General features: G+C 42.6%; 1 protein-coding gene across 4 annotated transcripts in view; it reads left to right on the top strand.

Annotated features, from left to right (window-relative positions):
* The window catches only part of CASK (calcium/calmodulin dependent serine protein kinase), a 361,240-nt gene that overhangs the window by 317,606 nt on the left and 28,857 nt on the right, over positions 1–14,777 (top strand). For all 4 annotated transcript variants that reach the window (XM_054974058.1, XM_054974057.1, XM_054974056.1 and 1 more), the window contains 2 exons: positions 3,562–3,758; positions 7,871–7,986. In XM_054974058.1, coding sequence (XP_054830033.1) covers positions 3,562–3,758; positions 7,871–7,986 — 313 coding nt within the window. The remainder of the gene's footprint in view (positions 1–3,561; positions 3,759–7,870; positions 7,987–14,777) is intronic.

Here is a 14,777-nt window from a genome sequence, read left to right as displayed (position 1 = left end):
TTCTAGCCAAGAACCAGTATCTCCACTTGCCTGTGGTTCCACATCTTTTGCTCTGTGGAAGACTGAAACATCGCAATATATCTAGACTGAGGCTCACAGCCTGGTTAGTCTCACCATAGAAGCAGGTTTCTCAGAAGAGTTAGCAGAAGTTATTTTAAATGCCAGAAAACCTTTAAACCCAGTTATCATATGCCTGGAAATGGGACAAATATGTGTGTTGGGCAAGACAAAAAGATCTCAACCCCACATATGCCATTGCTTTGGAATTGGAATATCTTTTGAGCCTCAAGCAGGGCTATCCTGTTAGAGTCCATTTAGTAGCCATATCCATATTTCACACCCCAGTGGACAAGAAAACACTTTTCTCACATTACACATTGAAATTATTCCTCAGGGGCCTCTTCAATGTATTTCCACCGGTGAAGCCTATAGTGCCACAGCAGTAAGTGTCTTTGGGTATTGTCCAAGTTAATGTCCAAACCCTTTGAGCCCCTAGCCACTTGCTCTTTGAAATTATTATCTTGAAAGGTGACATTTTTGATGGTTATCACGTCAGCTATGCACGTGAGTGAGTTGGCTGCATTGAGGATGGACCCACCTTTCCTCAAAATACACCTGGAAAAAAGTAGCCCTTAGGCCAAGTCTCCAATCCCTTACCAGATTAGTGTCTAAGTTCCACACGTATCAGGAAATAATACTTCCAGTGTTCTTCCTGACACCTACCTCTCAGACAGCGAGGGCCCTCCAGGCACTAGATGTATGTAGGGCAATGCTCTTCTATTTAGATCATGCTGCCTTTTTTAGATCAGGGATACAGTTCTTCATCTGTAAAGCAGACCCTAAAAAAGAAACACAAGCCTCATCTCAGGCCATCTCTAGGTGGGTAGTTCAGACTATTAAACTATGTTATCAACAAGTTAACGTACTTGGTTCGTTGGAGATACATGCTCATTCCACTAAGTCTTGAGCATCTTCTGTGACCTTCATTAGAGATGTTCCTATGCAAGCAAAAACATGGTCATCCACTGACAACTTCATATGCCACTACATCCTGAAAGTCAATGACACGAGAGAGGCAGCAGTGGGCCAAAGGGTACACCAATCCCTGTTTCAGTGAAGACCCTCGCTCTGCCTCCTGGGGTAAGTAGCTTGCTAAACTCCCATGTGGGACTGCACAGAAGATTGACCAAACAGTGTTGCACTTATATGTAACTGTTGTTCATTGACGTCTTCTGTGCAAGCACACATACTCTTCCTCCTGCCCCACTGTGTGCTCTTCACTACTTACCTTGGAGAGTGTGGCAGCTCAGGAGAAGCTGAGGTTTGGGGCAGTGCCCTTTCCAGAGCATGGGTTGTTTGGGTGGGAAACAGCTGCACAGGTTCTGGAAGAGGAAGAGGAAGGCGCCTCCCTTCCAGATTTCAAGCTACAGAACCTACTAATCAGCAGGCCTGCGCATGCACAGTTCCATGTGTGCCTGCACAGAAGACTTCGATGAGCAATAGGGGTGTACCCTAAAAATATGTGTGTTTCCTGCTTCTGGTTTACCCGAAGCAGGAAAAACATTCAGAAACACCCAAAACCCAAAGTGGCAAGCCGCTTTGGATTTGGGTATTTCAATTACTTCGGAATGCTCCGTAAAGATTTGGAGCATTCTGAAGTGATTCAGGGGGCTGGGTTTTCCCCCAGCACCCCTACCCACACCCACCCCTCAACCTCCCACTTCCCCCCCCACTCCAATCCACTTACCTGGCCCTTTAAAGGTCCCTTTAAACACCCAAAACCCCACAACCCCCAGCCTCAGCCCCCCACTCCCCAGCCCTCCATCCTCCAGCCAGTTGAAACAGGGGAGACTTTGAAGGGAATGAGGATCTCGGCATGTCTTGCTGCGCCGAGATCCTCCTTCAAAGTCCCCCCCCTCCCTCCTCCAGCCGGATGGAACGGAGGAGACTTTGAAGGGAAGGAGGATCTCCGTGTGGCTTGCCACCCCGAGATCCTCCTTCCCTTCAAAGTCCACCTCCCTCCTCCAGCCGGTTGGAACAGGGAGACTTTGAAGGGGAGGAGGATCTCGGCTTGGCTTGCCACACCGAGAGCCTCCTTCCCTTCAAAGTACCCCCCTTCCTCCTCCAGCCGGTTAGAATGAAGGAGACTTTGAAGGGAAGGAGGATCTTGACGCAGCTTGCAAGCCGCACCAAGATCCTCCTTCCCTTCAAAGTCTCCCCTGTTCCAGCTGGCTGGAGGAGGGAGGGGGAGTTTGAAGGGAAGGAGGATCTCAGCGGCGGCAAGCCGCACCAACATCCTCCTTCCCTTCAAAGCACTCAGCTGCTTGTCGGAAATCCCAACAAACAGCTGATCCGTGGTTTAAATGTCCCTCTCCCTCCTGCTGCATGGAGAGGGACATTTCAACCCCTTGCCCCGAAGCTTCCCGAAACTATACAAATAGTTTCGGGAATCTTTGATTTGGGGTTTTCGAAATGGCCCAGGTATGCTGGGGCCGTTTTGGAAATCCCGAATCTTTACAAATCAGGTCAGATTCAGGTATTTTTCCCGAATCAGAAACCGGAAGTGCACATCCCTAATGAGCAACAGTTACAGATAAGGACAGCCCTGTTTTCCCCTAGATTTAAAACAAAGGAATGTTCATATTACTGTATAACTTATTCCTTAGAATAAATTGTAATGAAAGATGTACAGATAACAAGGTCACCAGTGATTAGGATTTGGATCCTAATCTCCCTTTGCATGTAGGCTTTTCCCTTCACAGAAGAACACAAGAATGATTTTCATTCATTCACCCCTCTCAGTGCAGCCCCCTAATTAGAACCCATAATAATCCTGAGTATCCACTCATCAGTGGGGACACAATTTTGGAGATACATAGAGACTTTGAGTGGTGGGTAGGAGTTCCTCATCTAGATGCATAGCAGACAGAAGAAACTGAAACAATTGCTTTGAAGTAGTAATGTGGCATCTCATAAAAGTAAAGTCACCTGCATCAGCAGTAAGGGGTCAGACTAGTTACAAATACTTGAGTAAAAGGCTGATGTCAGCCATTCTTGTATTTAATGTGATGCATGTCATTCTGCCAATTATAAAATAATTTTTATATTGGCATATTTTAATCCACATATATTTAAATATGTGAAATAGTCCTAATAATGCACCTTTGTTTATTGTAAGGTAATATCTATCACTATTTATTTTGTCATATTTCAGCTTCTGTAAAGATAAATGTAAAAATCATTTACATTTGATTAATATGTAGACTTCTATTTCATGTTTTTAGTAATCACAAACAATTTCTTACATGAGCAAAGTCATAGTTCCCAAAAAAGTGAAATATCGTTTCTCATGAAACATTAATATTAGAGATTTAAAGGTATCATCATAATTTCAATCAGCACAATTCTTTCCAGCTTTTTCTGTTTTTGTTTTTTGTTTGTTTTCAGCCATCATTTATTGCTTCCAAAACCTTAACCTAGGAGATTAGATTGCAAATTAACTTTTAATCCACCAATCCTAATTATATTAACATTGCAGTGTGTCAAACTCCTGTTTTATAGATATATGTAAGAGCACAATTTGAATATGACCCAGCAAAGGATGACCTCATTCCCTGCAAAGAAGCTGGAATCAGATTTAGAGTTGGTGATATTATCCAGATTATTAGCAAAGATGATCATAATTGGTGGCAGGGTAAACTAGAAAATTCCAAAAATGGAACTGCTGGCCTCATTCCTTCTCCTGAGCTTCAGGAATGGTATGTTGTTTGTGCTATAAAAATATCTGTAATAGCAATATAAAATGGATGTGACAAAATGTATCTGGTATTTAAGCATTTTACTCCCTGGTGATTTGACAAAAGGACTGTTGAATTAGGTTCCTAGTCAGCAGCTGCCTTGGTTGTTGGGCCAGTATGTCATTGTCCTATGGTGATGGGCTATACCCACACACTTGCTCACCACTTGTTGTAAGAAGCTTATGTACGCATACTTCTGGAGTACTAAAGGAAGAAGAGGCAGGCAGTGGTAACTGTGATGGGGATCCTGAAGAACCATATGATAAATATTCCCCCATCGTCCCCCACTGTCAGCACTCCTCCAAGAAAGAAACTATCCATTGCTTATCATATTATAGGCAGTCCACCAAAAATTGATGATTAACCATGTTAAAAGCTACTGAAAAAATCCAAGAATACAAGGAATGTGCTGTCTCCATCAGTTCCCTTAAGGCAGATTGACCACCAGGACTACTGCAGCTCTCCCATATACAGGCTGGAAGCCAGACCAATGAGTGAGAGACAATTACTTTTCCCACCAACTTCCAAATAAAGATAGTGCAGGCTAATCTGCTGGTAGACAAAACTTGAAAATGTTCTAACTACTGTTACCTCCTGAAGAAGTAGCATCATCCCTGTGCTCAGAAATAATGCGCTTCAACTGCCCACCCAATCTCTTAGTGCAAATTTTATCTAGTCATGGGGAAAGGTGCAATTCTTACCTAACCAAAGGGGACGGGAATGCAGTAAGCAGGTGATTGCATACATTGTCCTGATTACCCTATTAATTTCAAAGCACGAAATATGAAATACATTGCAAAACAAATCCATGGCAAATACTTCACCTTACACTTCACAGCTCCTTAATCACACAGGAGAGCTCCACCAGATGCTATCGCACACAAAAAATGGTGGTAGAAAGGAGATTTTTCTCTACCATCACTGGCATGGCCTTTCTAATATATTCAGTAGGATTAGACTTCATAGTAGGATTTATTGCACTTCATTTTCCTTTTTTGCCTAGGATCTCAGCTTCTTCGTATGCCAAGGAGTAGGACCTTACCAACATGAGAATGCTTAGCTGCCACAGTACAGCTACTATAATCAAATTTTGATTTCTTCAAAGAGTTACTTGTAGTGTTAGTGAATTCCTGCTCCAGAGAATTCCTGCTCCAGAGAATTCTAGAAACCAGTGGGATCCATCAGTCTCTAGAAAAGGATCAACATAAATAAATAATCCACCAGCCTTGCAGAGAGAGCATAAGTTGCATCTTTCTAGGGTGTTGGCTTTGACAAGTCAAAGCTACCTTCTTGAAATCTAGTTGGACTTTAAAGTGCTACTGGATCTGAATCTTGCTCTTCTTGATTTGTGTATGTTTATTTAAATTGTATCCTACCTGACCGCCCCCCCCATCATACCTACTTCATTTCAGCAGCAGAAATAGGGTTGCCAGGTTCTCTTACCCTCCTGGGGGGAGGAACCTGGCATTTACCTTAAGATCTTTTCACAAGAGCGATGACATCACTTCTGGAAGTGATGTGATCACGCTCAGGGAGCATGCCCACTGCACACTGGCCCAGAAGGTTTTTTGCCTTCAAGGTCCATTCCCCAGACCTTTTCCTCCAGGTGAGTGGCAGCAGGGAGCAGAAGCTGGGAGCAGAGGATCCTCCATCCCCACCGGGGCACCTGGCAGCCCTAAGCAACAAGGCCTGCTATTTTTCCATCTTTGAGCCATAGTGCATTGGGATAACCCAATAGATGTCATGAAGACTTTGGATCAGGAAGTATATAAATCATAGAGTTGTCAAAGTTCCAACACAATCTCTTTCTCTCCAGACTGCAATCTTGGTGACGTATAACCAAAATTAAAACTGAAATACTGTTACTTTTTCTCAATACTGGACAGCAATTTTGCCAATTAACTTCTCCCCCCCCCCAATTTTGTTCCTGAGGGCCAGGAGTAGAAAGGGCACAAACCTGGAAAATGGGGGTTCATTGTGGGTCATGGTTCATAGCATTTCACAAACCATGAAACACTATGAACTAGCCCTGGCTTGCAAACCAGTTTGTCTGGTTCGTGAAAATGTCACTTCCAGGGCAGCAGAAGGTCTGCAGAACAGGAATGTGTGCTTCGGGTTTCTCCCTTTCAAACGCCTGCCACTTTTCAGCTGATGAGAGGGGGATCCCCCACCAGCTGAAAAAAGCTGCCTGCATTTTAAAAGCAGCAACACTTTTCTTGTGCAGCAAGAAAAATGTTGCTGCCTTCAAATGCCCCCACTTTTTTCAACTGGGGAGAGGGGGGAGGGGGACCCTCCTCTCCCTCCCCTCAGCTGAAAAAGGGGTGGGGGCATTTAAAAGCAGCAACAATTTTCTTGCCGCGCAAGAACTGTTGCTGCCTTCAAATGACCAGTAGGGGTTTTTTTTCAGCTGAGAGGAGGGGGATGCCTCTCCCTCTCAGCTGAAACAAGCTGCTTTCCAATGCCAGTAGCTTTTTTCAGCTGAGAAGGGGGGATCCCCATCTGCTCAGCTGAAAAAACTGCTGTCAAAGGCCAGCAGCTTTTTTCAGCTGAGGAGAGGCGGGGGAGTTGGTGTTTGAAAGCAGCAACACTTCTTTTCACACAAGAATAGTGTTGCTGCTTTCAAACGCTGGCATTTTTTCAGCTGAGGGGGGAGGGACCACTCCTCCCCCTCCCCTCAGCTGAAAAAACAGGGAGGTGCGTTCAAACACCGGCAGCTTTTTTCAGCTGATGGGGGATCCCCCTTCCATCAGCTGAGAAGCAGCTGGTGCACACCTCTACTGCAGAAAGCCCATCCCCAGTTGCCTAGGAAACTGATTGATTGGTGCCAGGCAGTGAGTCACCAAAAAATGAACCAAACGAACCGGTCTCAAGTTTGTCGCGGTTCATCAGAAATGGGCTCTGATGAACCGCCAGTTCACGAACCACGAACTGGCATGGTTTGTGACAAACTTTGTTTCGTTTTTCAGTTCATGCCCATCTCTAGTCAGGACCTTATAGTCGTTAGAATATATTTGGAAACAGGGTATGATCTGTTGTGAATATCTATAAAAGAAAAAAGCATTTCTAAGGGCATCACAAGTCTCCTCCCTGATTCCAAATTTTTTTCTGATGCTGCACTGAATAACTGTCTGGAGTAAAAAGCACCAACGCAAATTGAATAGCAGCACCGCCTACAGCCATACCACCCTGAACATGCCCACTCTCATCTGATGTCAGAAGCTAAGCAGAGTTGGGCCTGGTTAGTACTTGGATAGTACCAGATGCTGTAGACTTAACAAAAGGAGAGGGAAGAGAATAGCAGCACCTATCCAGCTTTTGGTGATGCACACCAAGTCATAATTTTCCTCAGTTAAATTATGAAGGCTGTGTACATTAGGCTTGGCTCACACAATGCCCTTCCATGAACCAAGGGAATAACAGCAACAACAACATGCTTATATACTGCCATTCTGGACAGATTAGTGCCACACTCAGAGCGGTGAACAAAGTCAGTGTTGTTGTTATCCCCACAATACAGCTTGGGAGCTGGGAACAAGAGGAGTGACTTACATAAGGTCACCTACAGAGTTCATGGCAGTAGTGGGAGTTGACCCAGTGGAGTGCCGATTATATTGTGCTTTGAGAATTCTACTCAACTTATTTGGAATTCTGAGAAAGGGAGAATGTTCTATTACTGGTTAGAATACTCAATAGCACCTTGTCAGCAGGTGACACAGAGCAGTAGCACTTTACCATATTCTCTGAGGGGAAAATGGAACAGGAGACATACACCGCAACTTTAATCCTCCTCAGTTGCAACTATATTTTTAAAGCAGCAGTTTCTTACTTATGGTTGCCTCTACTGGAATATACTTAGCTATATTTTAAAGTAATATCTAAAATTCTAATTTGAAACTTTGGGTGTCAATTTTAATACTAGTGATTAAAATAAAGGGAGTCTACTGTGTTTTGGTATACAACGAATACTAAAAGGAAGGGAGATTGCATTTGTGATTGTAAACATTTCTTTATTTAAGAAGATTCTAATATTTCTACAATAACAATTTGATAGTTGTTTCCTCTTCACTTGCAAGGCGAGTAGCTTGTATTGCTATGGAGAAGACTAAACAGGAGCAACAGGCAAGCTGCACTTGGTTTGGAAAGAAAAAGAAGCAATACAAAGACAAATATTTAGCAAAGCACAATGCAGGTGAGAACAATATAATGTAAGCTCATTTAAGACTGCTTCCTTATTTGTTATTTAACAATAAACCTTCCGTTTTGTCAATAACACACAGCATAAGAATCTAAATAAACATGTTACCTTCAAAAGTAAGTGCAGTAGTAAAAAAAATGTAGGTAGATGCTAAATGTATTTTGGATTGAATGAAGGAAAGGTTCTGTTGTGTCTGTGTCAAACTTTGTAGTGGGCAGGTGGGGGGAGTAGGGTGACACAAGATTTTTATAGGAATATTTTGGCAGTTCCACAAGTATTTCCTTGAATGTGATGCAGTTGAACTTTCAGAAAATAAAAGTATGTAATTGTGATGCCATCACAATGGAATCAAAAATTTGTAATCTACTATACATTACTTTGATTTAGAGTTTCATATTTTATTTATCACAAACAGTTTAGCTACAGTAAAGTGCAGTACGGTATACCCCTGCTGAATGAGTGAAGAAAATATGTTGAGATGCTGTGCTGCACAACAGGCAGGCAGTGAGCACTTGTATCTAACATGATTTGACATCAAGAATTGTATGTAAATAATTCAGATGCTGGAGCAAAATATACAGCTTGTTATATATTTTTCTTCTTTGATTACTACAGAAGAATGAGATGGTTTGCAGGATTTGAGAGTTTTCATAACTCAGATTATCAGTTTTCATCTCATAACCCTGATTATGAACTTGAGTATTTCCCATCTCCATGAGCTGTCAAAAAGTTGATGCCTTCATGTAACAGGACAAAATACCATAAGGGGCTGCCTCTATGAGGAGGGGTATCAGGCAACCACTCTCCTCACTCCACTGCCAGGTGAACCAAGAGTCTCATTCGTGCAAAAGGGAAGTGGGGATAATGGTGCCCAGTTCCCCCTCTTCACAACAGCCCTTTGTGCTCTATGTGCTCAGGAGCTCCAAGTGGAAAGGAAAGGTGAAAAAGAATCATGAGTACTGTCCACTTGTGGTTTAAGATGGAACATCTGAGTAGAACTTACCAGGGGGTAGGGAATAGAGCAACAGGAAGTCTGAAGAATTTTGTAGTGTTTATTGTGGATCATTCCAGCCATTTAATTATATAAACTCTCTCAAAACTATCTCTAACTTTTAAAACTTTTGCCAAAGCTTTTCAAGTATTTTGAGGATTTTTATATCCAGAAGACCTACAAAAATTCTACTTTTTTGTTCATTATAAAAAAATTATCAAGGTTCGGGGGAAGGGTCTGCATTAGGTGGTATATTCTGCAATTCATGATATGGTTTACAGAAATGTAAAACTTTAAATCCCTCCGCTTATGCTAATATTAATAGCTTTTCCTATTTTGTTTCTATGACAAAATAGAGGAGGCACGGAACTGGATGTCACACAACAGTGAAAATGAGTTGGATCCAAGATTGCTTTTCCATCTGCAGAAGGTATAGGGTGATTTTTACCAGTTTCCTCCTCTTGTCACCTACCAGCAGTTCCCCCAGGAGCAACAAGAGAACATGTTGAGCTGCTGTACTAGAGAGAGGCAGAAAAGTTGACAGAAATGCCTTCTGTTAATGGAAACTGACCCTTGGTTCCAGCCTATTATCTTTTTTAACATTAATAAAATGTCCATTGCCATGTTTAGTACATCTGATGAAATGCCAATTGCAAAAAAGTACATTACAGTCTTAAAACTATATTTAAAATATAGTATAGTACAGCTATGTAATATATCTGCCCTTCTTGAATAAGAATTCTAAAGGGTTTTTTTTTACTTGTTGGTTCAGTATTCTACAATTTCTACTTGTGCCTAGATAATGTAAAAAATATACAGTTACCCATTACAAGAAATTTGGTAGACTTAATTGTAGATTTAAAGAAATACTACAGATTTTCACAAAAAGACTTGACTGTCTAATTCAAATCATTATGTGATTTCTCCTCACCTGGATAACGCATCTCATTTCCCTCTGGCTTTTTCATTTATCAGTCATCCTCTGAACCTACAACCTATTCCAACTTGAATTTCATAGAAAATACAGACTTCTGTCCTGCAGCTTCCCAAGCCACGTTTCTTCCTAGCAGTACTGTTTATGAATTTGTATTGCCTTAGTTGTTTCTATCCTGCTTCTTTCTAGGATCAGAGCAGCCAGTAGCAATAAGACCTTTCTGCCTGTCCTACCCCATAACAAGATGGCATTTCAACTATATAATGCTCTTACGTCAATAAGTTCAGGGTAGTCTCTGTGGTTCTCTCTCACTGCCCCCGTTTTCTCATTTTTTTAAAAAAAACCTTACAAAATCACTTCTTTAGCTCCTTTTTAAATCTTTCCATTCCAGGATCTGTAGTGCTACAACCAGGTGGAAGTTTTTTTCACTCCACCCCAGTGCCTCCACCCAACAGCCTTCTCCTTATAGCCTCAGAATGATCAAATAGAGTAAGATCGCCTTAAATATGGGGTAGGAAACAAAGCTTCAAAGTTCTAATGTAAAAAATCATGTTTTTCATTTTTAAAGATAATTAGTAACAGATACAAATAAGGGGGTTTTAAGCAGTTTACAAAAAAAAGTAAAAGCATTTGGGGTAAGAGAATATAGTTCATCTTATCTAGACTACTCACTATCCTAGCAGGTTCTAAAACAAAGCAATTATAAAATGTAGATCTGGTATGCCTATAGAGAGACCTTGACCAATCAGTGAAGGCAGTCCTAAGTTTCATTTCTCAAAACCTCTCTATTTTTTTCCCCACGCACTCAACAGACTCTTTGGGTTTCTGTTTCCTAGGCGAATCTTTGAAATCTCTGCCTAAAACTGATCAAAATATTTTTTTCAACTATTTTTAACATTAAACATAGCAAGAACCAAATATGGTATGGTGGAAACTTACATTCCTTTACATAGTCCTAGGAAGCAAGTGAGACTGAGTAAAAGTGATGGCTTCATGGCTGAGTAGGAATTTGAATAAGGGTCTTCAATATTCTAATCTGGCATTGTAGCAGCTATACCACACTTGTTCACTACACATACACATAATTATATCTATGTGTCCTGCTCCTTTTCCTAAAAAAAGAAAGAGCACTAAAAGCCTAAATTTTCTTCCAGTGGCACCTTAGAGACCAACAAGATTTTCCAAGTGTAAGCTTTCCAGAGTCAGAGCTCCCTTCTTCGTGTCTGAGGAAGGGAGCTCTGACTCTCGAAAGCTTACATTCAGAAAATCTTGTTGGTCTTTAAAGTGTCAGGAGATTAAAATCCTACTGTTCTGCTGCAGACCAACACAGGCTTCCCACCTAACTATCCTAAACTTGCTTATTAACCACGTAAGTGGCTATCCCCAGAGCCATTAAAAACTTGCAAACCCAAATTAATTTAATGACAAGAAAGATGGATAGTGAAATTCACTATGAATGCTTACAAACTGAATGTTTTTTCCTTTGTTGCTGAATGCTTAGTTCTTTAATAACAACAAGCTGGATCACATGAGATTTGGAAATCACCCCAGGTTGCTTTTTTTGGGTTAGTTTATAAAACTCTTATTTTTCTGCAAAGCCAGGGAATTCCTTACATATGTAGATACTCATATCTTGTCTATAAATAGACGTGTTTTTTCCTGCTTTCATGATTGGCACGGGGACAGCAACTTAACTTATTACAAGTGGGGAACCCTCAAAGGACTTGCAGTAGAGGGCATCTCATTTTTCCTTCGTCCACTTTTTCCTCTTTCCCTTCTCTGAAAGCTCCCATAGCCTCTCCCCTTTACTTGCCTCCTTGTTTCCTTCCCACCCACCAGCCAAACTACCTTTATCTGCCCCCCTGTCTTCAGTTTCCCCTCCTTCCTTCCCCCTGGCAACCTCTCTTTGAGAAAACTCTGCACAGTGCTGGCCTCTGGGCCATGCCCAGTTGTGCAGTGGGGAACCTGAAATCTTGTGAGAAACATCTCATATCCCCCTGTGTCCTCTTCGCCACACCATTTCCTCTTTCTCCTGGCAGCCCACCATATCTTCACCTTTCCCTGCTTCCTTCCTTCCTTCTCACCTGCCCACCAAGCTACCTTTTATATGCCCCCATTCTTCAGCTATATTTATTTACTTCATTTCCCCAAGTAGCTTACATTTTTCTCTTTTCCTCCATTTTATCCTTACAACCCTGTGAGCTACATTAGGCTGAGAATATGTAACTGGCTCAAAGTCACCTAGTGAGGTTCCAGGGCAGACTGGTGATTCAAACCTGGGGGTCCTAGATACTAATCTGAAATTCTTAGTCACTACACTACACAGGTAATGGGCAGGAGCTGAGGAAGCAATGTTCCAAGTCAACCATTTGCCAAAAATACATAAAATGTTGGTATATTGTGGTACCCATGGCTGTAAAGGAATAAGCCACCACCAAATTTGAAATAGTTGTGAGTGAGGACAAACTGGCACATCTTGGTAAGAAGGTCAGCTGTGGTGTTGTCAGAGATGGTGTCTCTAATAGCTTGTAATTAGAGGTGTGAACCAAAACAAGGCCAACCCCTGGAATACACAGCAAGAGAACAAGGAGGAACCACTCCCCAGGAGCACAATATTCATTTAAACCTTTTTTTCTTTTTCTTTTTTTTTTGTATACTGAACCTTATGTATTCATTAAACTCTACAAGGATGTGTTAAACTGCTTATTATTATTCACACATATCACATTCAGAGGAGCTAATCACAAAAGTACATTCTTTAAATACAGGACATATATAGTAACACCTGATCAATACAAAAATTAGTTCCTCAAAAGTACATAAGAGCCAGGAAGGATCGAGAGCCAAGGGGGAGCAAAGTTAAATTCATTTGTTCCATCAGAATAACATCTCAGTTCTTAAATCCCCCAAAAGGTGGCAGTGTTGGTGTGCCCGAAGTGACGGCGTCGACGAGTTGTTCCGCTCCGCTTTTCGTCCGTGACTTCTTCAGGGGCAGCCACCGTTACTGCAAGAAGACATTTACTACAAACACCACCAATACAACACTACTCATTCGTTACACTGTAGCACCCTAGAAGCCCCCTTCCCCAGGGGGACAGGTACATACCCTTATTCCACCATCCAGACCTTTTCTCAACCCTCCAGCAAGAGCGACGTCGGCAAGAGCCTGGCGTGGCTGCCAAACTAATTGCCCAGAATATATACAACTAATGGCCAACAGGTGCAGTGGATTCCGTGGGGGATCAATCCAGGAAAGACTTGTAGCTAATCTCATTGTTGAGTCCTGCAGGGGCCATTGTTTTCAGGGAAAAAATCCAAAAGGCTTCCTTGCGGAGCAGTTCATGTTGCAGACTCACTGCCCTACTTGCTTTGTATAGCCCCGCCACCCTCAAATCTGTCACCTCATGGTTACACTCCAAGAAGTGGGGGGTAAGTGGGGCTTCCATGACTTTATTACGAATTCTGGAAACATGTTCCAGTATGCGTACTTTCAATGGTCTGATCGAATTGCCAATGTAAATTTTATTACACGGGCAACAGATCATGTACACAATGCCAGATGTATGGCACGTAATAAAGGACCACTGTGTAACCGTCCTAGATGTGCCTGGTGGGCAGATCGTCTTGCCCTGCCATATGTATTTACAGGCAGAGCAGCGGCCACACGGAAAAGTGCCCGCCAGTAAGGATTGCTGTTGCTCCAAGATCTGCTCTTGTCTCAATCTCGAATGAACCAAGCTGTCCCTAATATTCCGAGTTCTTCTAAATCCTATCATCGGGTATCTCGCACAGCCTGGAATATCCTGAACCAGCGGCCACTGCTTCCTTATGATATGCTGAACCCTCAACGCATATGGGGTATAGTCTATAGCCCACCTGATGGCCTCCTGTGATTCCCGTGCCGTTCGTATCATAAGGTCACCCCGGGTTCTATTTGACGCCCGTGTGACCGCTGCGTGTAACACCTGCGCTGGATATCCCCTGTCCCGAAAAGCAGCCACCATACGCCTCCTTTCACCCTGGTAATCCTCTTCCCTAGAGGAATTGCGTTTCAGGCGGAGGAGCTGACCAAACGGAATATTTTTCCTAAGTTGGGGGGGATGAGAAGAGTGGTATGACAAATATGAGTTGCGGTCTGTTGCCTTATGGAACGGCCTTACCAATAAGGTATCTCCGCTCCTAAAGACAGTGATGTCCAGATAATCTATATAGTCCACCTCTGACCTCCAAGTAAACTTAATATTGGGGTCCCTGGCATTCACCCACGTGGGCACAATCCCAAAAAAAATACCGATCAAGCTGTTCGTGGATCTGTGCCGGCGACGACCCCAGATCACCGATCCACACCGAACAAGTCCCGTTTCTGATCGGGGAGGCCAAAGCGGAGGGGCACCCCCACACACACACACATACTTAGAGCAGAGGGGGGGAGTTTTTAACCCGGCAATGAGCTGCCTCCCCTCAGGGAGGGGACGTTTTCACACACACACATGCACTTAGAGCAGGGGGGGGAGTTTTTAACCCGTCCCTGCCTCTCCAAATAGAGAGAGACACCCCGTCAACATGTTTCAGCCAGCTTTTTTTAAAAAGCAGGGATAGAATCCTCCATTCCTCCCCACCCGATTTTAAAAGCAAGCAGCCAGTCTTCCAAAAGCATATTTTAAACAGGAAGAAAGTAAAACCAGGATCCACACAGATCCTCGTGGATCCTATGGTTTTTTAAATAGGAAAAACACAAATGAAACATCAAATCACATATCACAGCCAGGTCCACAGACTGAAATATAAAAAACACAGATCCAGAAATATTTGGCGCTGCCACAGTGAAAAAACATGAATCTGAGACACGGATCCTCATGA

Source organism: Eublepharis macularius, chromosome 3, assembly GCF_028583425.1.
Source record: "Eublepharis macularius isolate TG4126 chromosome 3, MPM_Emac_v1.0, whole genome shotgun sequence".
Lineage (NCBI taxonomy): Eukaryota > Metazoa > Chordata > Lepidosauria > Squamata > Eublepharidae > Eublepharis > Eublepharis macularius.
Note: the sequence above shows the minus strand (reverse complement) of the source record. Positions and strands in the feature narration are given on the sequence as shown.